The sequence below is a fragment of the Paralichthys olivaceus genome, chromosome 21, assembly GCF_024713975.1.
Source record: "Paralichthys olivaceus isolate ysfri-2021 chromosome 21, ASM2471397v2, whole genome shotgun sequence".
Lineage (NCBI taxonomy): Eukaryota > Metazoa > Chordata > Actinopteri > Pleuronectiformes > Paralichthyidae > Paralichthys > Paralichthys olivaceus.
Genome location: NC_091113.1, coordinates 889012 through 900679, shown reverse-complemented (window position 1 = coordinate 900679; position 11668 = coordinate 889012). Strand labels below are relative to the sequence as shown.

Genomic DNA, 11668 nt, shown 5'->3' with positions numbered 1-11668 from the left:
TAGACTTTAAATGAAGTTGGGTTGGTTCTAAGAGTGATTTTTTGGCTAGTCCCATGATGTGATGTTTCTACTCCTTTTGATGCTGCTTTCCACTGGAGCAGAATCTATTCTCTTTTGGAGATAATCAGACATTTTTCAGGAAGAGACTTTGGACAAAGTATTTATTTCAGTCTTTAACATTTATAACCACTGCATCGGTTCAAAAGAAAACATAGTTACCTCAAAATAATTTTACCTAAAACACTTTGTATGTGACTGTGTATGAAACAGTGCCAAAAATCAGATGATTTTGACAACCTTGAAGCAACATTCAGGTAAAAACTGGGGGTTATAGAACATGTCTATGTTGGTGTGCACCGTGGAAAACCCATATTCGATCTAAAAGTGGTGATGGAGGCAGATGTGAGAAGGAAGCCTCTTGGACGTCCCTAAATTGAAGGAAGCTGTGAAGAAGGGAGGGAACGGGGAGTTGCTCGACTGCACTGGTCCTCATCAGTCGATCTGGTCCTAGCACTGCCCTGACCTTCAGCCGGCAGATATGAGAAAGATGGGGAATGGAATCTGGAGGAAGGAAAGACGATAAAAATAGTTACCATTCAAAGTTTACTACAGAATAGTAGAAGCAAATTGGAAGTATATATTTTGTGATTGTACCAAAATCTGCACATGGTTCCCAGGTCTTTCCAGCTTTTCTTTGAATCAGGATTTGTTTTAAAGGAGCAGACAAAGTTGACCAGTTGATAAACTGCAGGAAGTAGTTCAACGCCTCAGTGTCTGCATGTTCCAACCTAGAAAGAAACACTGGTCAAGAACTTCCCTCTGATAACTGACCATAAAAGTGAGGGGAGAACCTTACATGTGTGGTTGAAGTAGTAGAGAAGGCTCCAATCCTGCCTTCAGAAGCAGAGGAAGCCAGCAGGCAGCAAAACGCACTTGGCTGAGTGCCACACAGAGCAGCTCCTTCAGTTCCTGCAGCGTTAACACAGTTTTCCCAGGATGATGCGATACAGAACAGCACTGGGTCAAAGTGTCGGGTCGAGGGATCAATCTGTGCTCCAGAATCAGCTCCAGCAGGTCTGTTTTATCTGTGGCCAAGGCATGAATCCAGGTCTCCTCAACCAAACGGACTCCAGCAGCTACCAGCAGCCTCACAGATTCACTGAAGGAGAATGAATCATGATCAAGGGGTTTAACATCTGTTTTATTCTTATTTTCTTTGTTTTTAGAGTGATTGAATGGGTTCAATCTGCTGCTTTACAAACCTGTATGGTTTGGTGGATGAATGGCACAAGGCGAAGGAGAGTGGGGAAGAGAGGCCCAGGCTTCGTGTGCAGTCTTGGGCATTTGGACTATAACCTTCCCTTAAGAGCAGCTCCACACACTTGTCCTGATGGTTGTGGATGGCTACGTACAGTGGACTGACCATGTTATCATCACGGTCACACACACGATCCGTTACAGCAATCAGCCTCCTGAGGACACTGGATTGACAGAATTATGAACATCTAAGGTTAAAAAACATAGATACAGTTACATGACACAGTATCATGATAAAACGGTAGAATGCGTTTGGAATCAGAATATATATATATATATATATATATATATATATATATATATATATATATATGTATTTATATTGGGTTTTACCCAAATATACTGAGCAACAATGCATGAATAAGAAAGTGCAGTACCCGATATGACCAAACTCAGCAGCAGCATGAATGGGAAGCTGCGGCCAGTTATTACTGCAGTCTTGGTTAGGATCGGCCCCATGGTCCAACAACAAATCCACACATGCCTGGTGGCCCTCCTGAGAGGCGATCAGCAGGGGTGTGGCTAGATCAGCTGCCTGGATGTTCACATTGGCACCTAAAGGAAAAAAACAAATCAAACAGAATTCAAATGGATTTTATTTGAGTTTATTGCTGGTTTAAGAGAGAAGAGGCAGCGAGAGCAGCTGTTAATAGATAAATATTGATGTTAAGCAAAGAATAAATGTGAACATGTATGAAGGCATGAGGAAAATAAACTATTTACCTGCATTAATGAGAATTTCAAGGGATTCCTGCTGTCCATACTGAGCAGCCACAAAGAGAGGCGAGATATTGTGGTCGTCTAGTGCCTCCAGGTTGCAGACATTAACCAAAGTGCGCACAATATCACTGTGACCCTTGGGGAGTTAAGGTTTATGTTCATTACTAGTTCATATACATCACACAGAGTTAAGTGTGTGTGCTTGTGATTTTAACAGAACCTTGAAAACAGCTTGATGAAGGCAGGTCCAGCATGATGAAGTGTGTGTTCTGTTGACTTCTGCACCTTTACGAACCAGCAGTTCCACAACCTCCTTGTGTCCGCCATCTACAGCTGTAGGAAAATAGCAGCTGATAAATACTTGAGATATAATTAATCCAAGTAAGTTTAACATTACCATCCCAAAGATAAAATAAAATGAATCAATTCACATTAGTTTGATACTGTTCAAATGTTATACCTGCATACAGAGGACAGGACAAGTCGTTTGTTAGCTGGTTGATGTTGGTATGTGCTTTCAGGAGGAGTCGGACCACTGCCAGGTGTCCACGCTGCGCTGCCAGGTAACATGCAGATTCCCCCTCATGTGTCTGAGAGTTCACATACGCACGGCAGCCACGTGAGGAGCCTCCTGCTTCCACACAGAAAAATGATCATTTCAACAGTTGTTTCTCAACTTTGAGGCAAAGAACATTTCATAAACTAGCACTGAAAGGGCTGAGTCATTGTTTAGTCGATTATTCTGATGACTCATTTCTAATTTTCCTCTGTTTTATACAACTGTAAATTGGAATTTTGCACAACGACACTTGCCTGAAATGGTTGTGTGTTTATTTCAGATTTGTAAAAAAGAAACACGCTTTTACCAAGAGAAGAGAAATGATGATATCAAGCGCTCTTCTTACCGCCGGCAGCAGATAAAATCTCCTGCACACACCCTGCACTTCCAGCGGCTGCAGCCTCGTGCAGAGCGACCCAGCCGCGGTTGTCCCGACAGTCCAGGCTGTGGCCTCCGGTTATCAGCCTCCTCACCCGCTCCCTGCAGCCGGACCGGGCCGCAGCAGCGACACTGGACACGGTGTCTCCGTGACACTCGGTGAAGTCCATCCTCTGCCACCGAGTCAGGTGTTACTCATCTCCATCCGTTAGCATGAACCGCAGGATGAATCCTAACACGAGTGAAAACAACACAAACTAAACGTCTTCATGTGGAGCTTCGTCTTCAGGCTGTTCGAGTTGTACTGCGATACTTTGTGAGTCTAAACAGAAGAAACGTGTTTTTACTCACTCAGTGTTGTTAACTGTCGCTTCAGGAGTCGCCGTTTAACGACGTCACACAACAACAACGCGTCATCAAGAGCAGCGACGCGGCCGCTGACGCACAGATTTAGCGTTAGCAGCTAATTCCCGTTCAAATTCACTGTTTAGTTAATACCGATATCTACCGCACGAGTTAAATTTACTGTTGTTTAATGAATTTGAGGAAATGCGAAGAATCGGATCCGGAAACTTGAGGGAAACGAGCTAAACGAGCGCTTCATCTGAAGGTAAACGTGGACGTCAGCACATCTACTGTGATTGTTGATATCTGCTGTTGATGCCTCAGGACCAGGAGCTGGGTTATCACATGAAGATCATGTAGAAGTTCAATGTTCATCTCGAAGTAAAAACAAGACCAGTGTGACCAGAGCTTCATCACCAGAGGCCAGTTCTCACATATTGCATCAAATATTAAAGGTCAAAATGAAAAATCAAGCATCGACACAAGTCGTTAGATTTCATTGACATGTCAGATGAAGTTATGTTGTTTTGGCATAAGGTTTATTATTCTTATTCTTCTACTTTATCTTCTGTCCTGTCTTCATCAAGCTTTGGCTCCAACCTTCTACCTTTGTTTAAACTTGTCTCCTCATTGTTCTTGCTCACTCTTGTCTCCTAAGTTGTCTCCTACCTTGTGTCCCTGCTTGTCTCCTGGTAGGTTACAGTCCCTGTGGCCTCAGCAGCATCATGGTGGACATCTCAGTGAAGAGTGGAGCTGCTTGGGTTTGTCGTTCTCAGGGATGTCACCTGGCTGATGTCCTGCTTCCTGTGCACGTCCGTGATGGCGAGGACGAGCTGGGTCAGTCAGAGGGAGACGAGACAAACCGGTGAGAAATATGTCCCCATGCATGTTACAGAAATGCAAGTTAACTGAGTGTGTGTCAGCACCATCTTTACTTTAGTAAGAGGCAGAGATGACTGATGCACCATAAAAACTAATCTTTCTCTCTCTGGTGCAGTCCAGTGCTGTTGGAGCAGACAGAGGAAGGGTCTCCCTGTGTCCTGACAGTCTGCTGCAGCTCCAGCTCCTCTGCTGCCATCAACCGCCTGCTGGTCATCAGCGAGGCTCGGACCATGGAGCTGTACAACCAGACAGGAGAATACTGTGGGACGGTACGGGGGGAGAGGGATGATAGCATCCAGCAAGACAGGTATGTTGAACACAGTCTAGATATCATAAGAAAATATAACACACCCACACAGTTCTCACAGATAAATGTGAGATACAGTGTTGTTAGAAAATGTTTTGAGAAATGTCTGGAATGTTTGTAGCAGCTTTTCTTCTGTTTTCTGCTTGAAGAGACGACAGAGGACCTTTCTACAGGAAACAGCTGATCCTGGATCTCCCATCTTCTGCTTGTGAAGTGAAGGTGAGCTACACTCAGGGTCAGAGGTCATGTGTCATCAGTGTCATGTAAACTTTGAGACACCTTGTAATGGCACTCGACTCCACATGTAAGTGACTTGGACCAAACAATTTTTCATCCAGTTACAATTATATAATTGAATCATCTGTTTCTGTCTCCCTCTGGACGGTGTCCTAGCTGCTCTCCCTGGCTGGTAGAAACAGTGTCTTGGTTTGTCGAGTCTTCGTGGGTCTTCAGCCGCTGCAGCCCTGCCCAGTCCGTGGCCCCGGCATTGACATGGAGCAGGTGCAGTGTCTGGTTGAAGAGATGGGAACGAGCCTCTCACCAGGAGCCCAGAACCTCATGGAAATGGTCCATTTCCAGCAGAAAGTGGGTGTAAAGCAGCAATGAGTTATTTAACATTTGATCAAACTCAAGAGGTGATCAGAGGGAACTACAACAATAACATATGTTAATGATAAAAACAGTGGTGTGTGTTTTATCCCAGAACCAGACCAGCTCTCTGGGAGGTTTCCTGCCTCTCCTGATGGGTGGTGGAGCTTTGTCTGTCCTGGCTCGAGGAGCAAACACCTCCCCAGCAGCCGTCAGCAACCAAAACCAGTCTGCCGCGTCCACGGTATCTGTCTTAGCTGTGCTGTTGTTTGCTCTTATGCCACAGCAGATTGATCCCTCTGTCACTGCTATAATATTTTCCTGTGTTTAGCCTCCAGTGGGCTCCATCAGCCCTGCAGGTGAAACTCCACCGTCTGAGAACGGAACGATGTCCACCGGCTCTACCTCCTCTCCAGACTCCATACTGTCTGATATCAACACTGAGAACTCAGGTACGGGATAAGAGATTTCTCCAGTAAGACTATGGCCTGGTACTTAATTTAAAATGATGACTTTCAACAAACCGTATCAGCTGACCAGTTTTCATTGTTGAGGAAATTCTCTCCCGTCTTTAGCGAGCGGCGATAACAGAAACCTGGTGAACCACGCCCATCTGGCAGAGATGATGTCACAGTTCCTGAAAGGTCAACATGGACAGGCGCTAAACTCGGGCCCTGAGTTTCTGCCCATGCTCCAGAGCGTCTGCGGTCAGGTGACGCAGCTGAGACTGGATGATGCTGCAGCAGAGAAGGAGAGGCAGATGAGGAATGGCACATGGTGAGAGGATTTCACCGAGTCTCTCCTGACGAAGTGTTTTGTTTGTTTTAATGTCATCTTGCTGCTGCTGCTCACAGTTACTTTTCAATCCTGACCTCTGACACACACCTCTAACATCGGACCTGTCTGTTCCAGGCAGTAGCTCCATGTTGATGATCTGTAATCAGATGAACTAGCTCCACCTTGTGTCAGAAAGATGTTACTGCTTTCATTCTGTAGCTAAACACTCAGCTGATTCTACAAATGTCAGAATTGTTTAGTTTAATCAAGTCAGACTTATTGTTGAGTCTACTTCTTGTTTTGAGGAATTGAGGTGACAACACTGGGACTCTCAAACTCCTCCAGAAGGTGTTACTCCTCCATATCCTGTATATCACAGACAGAGAGAGCGAGTAACACCTTCTGGTTAACACAGTTCAGGCCTTTGCATATTCTCCTTTCTTTGTTAAAGCTTAAAAAATGTCTTCACTATTCAGGCTTTGTCATTTTGATGAAGTTCTTTGATAGAAGCATTAAGCAGTTTTGATCACTGCTCGTTATTGCAGCCACATCATTGCTGCACAGTCACATTGTTGATTCATGGATGAAACAGAAGCTCATTATTGGTGTTTTGTGGAACAATAGTTTTGGTTGTCTGATGATGTCACGTTGTTAACTGAAAGTGTTGGAAGCAACGCCCAAACATTTCCATCTGCTTCGTGGAGAATGTCCACAGATCTCAAAGCTGCCTGGAAAAACCTGTCAAATATTTTGATGCCTGGTGAGGAGAAAGCTCCGACCAGTTCATATCAGATGATATGGAAATAATCACCAGAACATTCTGGTGCCAATTCTGGTTAGTGAACGACGAACAGACTCAACTACACAGAGGGATCCGGGCTGGGTCAGCGCTTGTTGACGACGGACACATAGACAATAGGGTTCATTTATTAGCACTGCTGAATGTGTGAATCGTTAAACTGTTGGCACGCCGCACTAAAGAATAAATAACATATTTAGCCGATACTGATGAAACAGAATGAGCTCACTTGATTTACAGCTGATATTAGTTTGAAAAGTGAAAAATGTTCTTTGGAAGCGGTGCCAGGAGTTTGATAAATGAGTCTCTGTCAGAGCAGAGCAGCACATGTGGGATGAGAGAGAACGTCAGCTGAGTCGACTCCACAGCGGAGAGAGGACAGCAGCTCAGCGGTATGTCTCCACCACAACACATCCGTCATGTTATCAACGGCTAAAATATTTACAGTTTAATTCTAGAACAAGAGGAAATCTGATCTTCTATGAGAAAGTATTTGGCAGCATTCCACCATAATTTAAAATATTTGTTTCAAAGCTGCTGATAAGAAGTTTTTCTTATAATAACCTTAGTATCCTTGAAAATGTTTCAGTTTCCTACATTTCCTAGAATACCTTGGACAAAATCACGAGGTTGCTGCATTTCGTTGTACGTTGACCTTGTAGGGAAATTTAAACTAGTTTTATTCACAGTGAAGAAACTGGAACATTAATGTCTGTTTGTTTACAACTGAAACGTGTTTTCTAGCAGTGTTGCATGCTGGGGGATAGAGGCAGCTCCTGCATTGTATTCTGATCCATGTGGTTGTATATAGTGGTTCCTAATCTACACAATGGAAGTTCTCACCAAATGTCATTAAACAAGTCCTCACCAGTAGTTCTTACCTTCACAGAAGCGTTTATACTTTCATCACTAACTGCTGTTTTATAACCCACTGGATTTCCCCTGAATAACAGAAATGTTGCTGAGAGGACTAGAATCAGATAAATATAATAAAACCACAGTGTAAAAAACGCAGTAGCGGTCGTCAGGATTTTCTCTGATTCTAAGAGAAGCGCAGTGACTGGTGCTGAGCCGTGGGATTGGAAAACTTTGAAGATGGTTTGAAGATTCTTTAGGTAATGATGTTGGAATCTGCTCAGAAGCCTCAAAAGCAAAGAAATGCAAAATGTCTGGAAATGTTTGAGGAGCTGGAAAAAGAGATGTTTTGTGAAGCATCTTGTTTTTTTATTTTTCCTTTGGGCGGTTTGGTTGAATCGAACCGTTAGCTCAGCTGTCTGAGAGTTTCATAAGAGAGACGGATGCCGCAGGATTTTGAGGTTCAGAGAGGAAGATGGTCAGCACTCACTGTGTGAACCACCCAGGTTTACTTTTACTGCCGCTGCTTATGTTTGAGTTCTGGTCTCTGATGTGGCTTCATGTTCATGAATCGGTCCTTGCTCACCTCTCCATCACCTCCTGAATGTTCTCTTCTGGTTCTTACCACCGAACGTCGGGTCACAGAGTCAGTTTGTTATCACCTTTAACACGTGGCAGCTGGTATTAACAGGTTCTGTACCCTCTGAAACTGACGCTCCTGTTCAGACAAGGTTTTCTGTGGATGAACTGAGGTTATCAAACTGGTATTTGATAATTATTGATGATGCAACCATTTGCCTTTGTCTTGTTTCATCTCGAACAGGTCACTTTATATTTGTTTCTTCCTTTTGTTACTTTTTTCAGCCTGGTTTTAAATGCATCATTAAACATTATTATATCAGCACGTGTTATCCTGTTGTCCCCCCCCACTCTACACTCCACAGGGAGTTGGACCCAGCCATGGAGCGGCGTCTAGAGGAGATGGAGAGGAGGCTGAAGGAGCACGTGGACCGTCGCTTGGACGCTCTGGAGCAGAAGTTGGAGAAGGCCCTGCTGAGCGCCCTGCCACTGGCTGCTCTTAACCAGGGAGGAATGAGCAGCTCAGCAGGAGGAACAGCGTCCACCGGACCTGTGGAGCACAACGCTCCAGCCCCGGCAATCCACTGAGCTCAGAACTGCTCTAACACTAACTTCACATGTAACCTGGGGGGGGGGGGGCCTCGCTGACCCTGTTGCTCCTCAGACCAGACCTGAGTGTTAAAGGGGAGGCAGAGCAGGAAGCATGCAGGCACTAACAGAGAGAGGTTAAAATGAAATGATGGACAACATTAACTCAGTAACTGTAATAATCTGCTGAAAGGTCAAATCTGAAGTTTCTCAGTAAATGAAAAAACCATCACCACCACTAAAGACTCATGTCTGTGACGGTCTCTCTGTCTTTTATGTGTAGTTGGACACCTGAAGTGAATGTCCTCAATGCACCGTAGGATTGTCTCATCAGCTGGTGATGTTATAGTTTCAACTTTAGCAGGAAACCTTCGGTTACAACAAGAGCTTTGAACCGCTGCAGTGGTGTTTGATCTTCTCGTGAGTTTGTTCTAACACAATAAGGTTTGACTTGAAACACCGACACTCTCCTTCACAGTACAAACTGTAACTGCACTGATCTGTGTTTTGGTTCGTCACCATTAAATTGTTCGGTCCAGTTCGACTTGACACTTGTGGAAAACCTCATAATTAAAGAGGGTGTAACTGATTAAAATGTTTTTTTAATATGACACTGTAATGTTTTAAGTCATGTACATGTCTGTAACTTAAAGCTTACCTGTCAATGTAAACTTTGAAATGACCTGTGATATGGAGGATTTTAATAACTGTACTAATGTAAATAAATACAAATATATTTATACAGATAAATGCACTCTTTTGTTTCTTAACTGTTAATTCCACCGTACTGTTGCACAGAAGTCAATTTCAAAAGTAAGTAAATTGCTGAAGTGACAGAAAAATGTTGTATAACTGTTGTAACCGTAAGAAGAAAAATCTTTTGGTCGTGGATTTGACTAAAACATGAGTCAGAAAATATTTTTGAAGTTGACAAAGCTAATTTATTGATGTTTCATGTGGGTAACAATGACAGAGGAAAATGTTGCTCATGAGTTTCCCGCAAGCGAAAATCAACGAAGCTGATGTTTCCAGGAACGCTGAGTCATAAATGGGTTAGAACCACCAAGGTCACTGAGAGTCTTCTCATGTGGAGAACCACAGCAGAGGGTCTGGACCAGTACTGAAGATATCTGAGGAGGAGCCTGCTGCGTGAGAGACCTCGTTCCCAACATGTCAACCATCAGGCGGCTGTGGGCTGAGGCATCACAAATGAAATGGGTCAGACGACGGCAAATTATAAAATGATGTGCGGATGTTTTGTCATGTGGAGGACACACAGTCAGCAGCAGAGAGTTGTGGAAGAAAATCTGCTCCGTGAATCAGGACAAAGTGGGTCAGTGCTTCGTCCCGTCCCTGAGAGGAAAACTGATGTGCAACCTTCTCCAGCTGGGAAATGTCGATCCAGAGGGAATGTAGGAATGAAATGTTGGAATTCAATTTAAAACCTTTCAACCTCATCAATTCAGCCACGTCTGCATTTCTGTTCTGATAAAACAATTCCTGCACATTAGACTCCACAAATCTACACAAGTTAAGGAGAGCAGCTACTTCAAAGTCTTTAGAAATGTACAACAGCGATTATCAAAATTACAATTTGAGAGAATAATTTGATGACAAATCGTTCATTAGAAAAAAACCGTAACAATCTAACCAGAAGTTCATCTTAGTAATTGTTTCATGTCACACAATCTGTCTCTGGCAGATGCAGCTGCCTGGTTTCTATTTATTGGCAGTTGATGTAAAAGCAGAGATAGAAAGTTCATTGTCGACACTGGAAACAGCAGTTGACTGTTCAGTCTCAAAACAGAATTAAAATGATTGATGTGATTGAACAAACATTAACCAGGCTGCACAAATTAGAGATTTAATTCAAGTACCAACAGAGCAGCCGTGGAAAATGCCAGCTTTTCATTTGGGATGGAATTCCTTTGTGTTGCCCTCAGGTCTGTCCTCTCCAGAACCTCATGATTCACACATTTGATCTGTGGAACTTGTTCTGACAAAATAAAGAAAAGATGAGGAATTTATTTTAATGTTCCTATTGTAGATGCTCATTTATCTTGTAATATGAAAAAGTAGAGGCAAGAATTTTGAATCTCGGAGATAAAACAACAAATGAAGTGTTTGCATTGAGAACAACTTCCATCATCAGTAACCAGCTGTTCTGAGCTGCTGTTGTTGGGTATTAATACATCATTTACTGTTTTATCTGTCTTATCAATAGCAGAATATAGAGTAGATATAACAGTAGATATGAATTTAGTGTGTAGGTACTGGCTTGTATCAGTTGACCTCCAGCATGAACCTGCTCAGAGCACGAATCTCTGGTTTAAATGTGTTGAAGTGTTACATAACACCTCTGCTCCAGTGGGCCTCACACACACACACACACACACACACACACACACACACACACACACACACACACACACACACACACACACACAGGGCCAGCAGATTGAGTCATGCAGTGTTGAACTCAGTTTCAGTCACAGAACAAGATGTTTGAGTGATGATGATGATGATTGTTTTCTCCGTCTCCTTGTGAACAGGACTTGGCTGCTGGTGGCGTTCAGGGGTTCAGTTTCCTCTCTAATATTTTTCATGGAGATATAATATTCAGAATTAATGGTTCACTCATGGTTTCATTTGTAGATTTATAGTTGCAGCATCTTTAGAAGCTGCTCGAATTGATTTGATCAAGTTATTGAGTCTAAAGTTCACTCCACTCCTCTTTAGTTGCTAAATCTAATTGTACAGCAGGTCACCAGCTAATTTACTAACTTTACATAAAACTGCAATATGTTGTGAATACAATGAATTGAACTTGTACTTTCAGCAACTAGCCGTTCAGTTTAATGTGTGGTAACAAACCTTAAGCTTGGGTTTAACTGCCCCACAGGAAATGGTAGAAAGATTAAGTTAGTGATTAAGTGATGTTGCAGAAAAAAGACGCTAACACTAAACAAAGAAG

General features: G+C 43.1%; 2 protein-coding genes across 5 annotated transcripts; one reads left to right on the top strand and one right to left on the bottom strand.

The window, feature by feature from the left end:
* Positions 1–131: 131 nt before the first annotated feature.
* asb3 (ankyrin repeat and SOCS box containing 3) lies at positions 132–3439 on the bottom strand. Of its 2 annotated transcripts, XM_069517865.1 has the most exons (10): positions 3326–3439; positions 2943–3206; positions 2498–2668; positions 2258–2370; positions 2041–2173; positions 1695–1872; positions 1263–1481; positions 857–1159; positions 655–788; positions 132–561 (listed from the first exon to the last, which is right to left on the bottom strand). In XM_069517865.1, the coding sequence occupies exons 2-10, from the start codon at positions 3142–3144 to the stop codon at positions 329–331; spliced, it is 1686 nt and encodes a 561-aa protein (XP_069373966.1). In that variant the 5' UTR covers positions 3145–3206; positions 3326–3439; the 3' UTR covers positions 132–328. The 2 variants fall into 2 exon arrangements, with proteins under 2 accessions (XP_069373966.1, XP_069373965.1); XM_069517864.1 differs by lacking the exon at positions 3326–3439 and having other exon boundaries at positions 2498–2671; positions 2943–3175.
* c21h10orf88 (chromosome 21 C10orf88 homolog) lies at positions 3272–9444 on the top strand. 3 transcript variants are annotated; one of them, XM_020109293.2, is made up of 9 exons: positions 3272–3290; positions 4016–4184; positions 4317–4508; positions 4658–4727; positions 4902–5093; positions 5212–5340; positions 5428–5548; positions 5672–5873; positions 8472–9444. In XM_020109293.2, the coding sequence occupies exons 2-9, from the start codon at positions 4045–4047 to the stop codon at positions 8692–8694; spliced, it is 1269 nt and encodes a 422-aa protein (XP_019964852.2). In that variant the 5' UTR covers positions 3272–3290; positions 4016–4044; the 3' UTR covers positions 8695–9444. The 3 variants fall into 3 exon arrangements, with proteins under 3 accessions (XP_019964852.2, XP_019964851.2, XP_019964853.2); XM_020109292.2 differs by lacking the exon at positions 3272–3290 and adding an exon at positions 3372–3584; XM_020109294.2 differs by lacking the exon at positions 3272–3290 and adding an exon at positions 3756–3774.
* Positions 9445–11668: the final 2224 nt, after the last annotated feature.

Excerpts from the sequence above, each read along its gene's own strand:
- asb3 (XM_069517864.1), bottom strand. The coding sequence starts at position 3,144 with ATGGACTTCACCGAGTGTCACGGAGACACCGTGTCCAGTGTCGCTGCT. Across the intron at positions 789-856 it reads CTACTACTTCAACCACACAT|GTTGGAACATGCAGACACTG; the intron begins GTAAGGTTCTCC and ends GTTTCTTTCTAG. Across the intron at positions 562-654 it reads GGAACCATGTGCAGATTTTG|ATTCCATTCCCCATCTTTCT; the intron begins GTACAATCACAA and ends TCCTTCCTCCAG.
- c21h10orf88 (XM_020109293.2), top strand. The coding sequence starts at position 4,045 with ATGGTGGACATCTCAGTGAAGAGTGGAGCTGCTTGGGTTTGTCGTTCT. Across the intron at positions 4,185-4,316 it reads GAGGGAGACGAGACAAACCG|TCCAGTGCTGTTGGAGCAGA; the intron begins GTGAGAAATATG and ends TCTCTGGTGCAG. Across the intron at positions 5,094-5,211 it reads TGGTCCATTTCCAGCAGAAA|AACCAGACCAGCTCTCTGGG; the intron begins GTGGGTGTAAAG and ends GTTTTATCCCAG.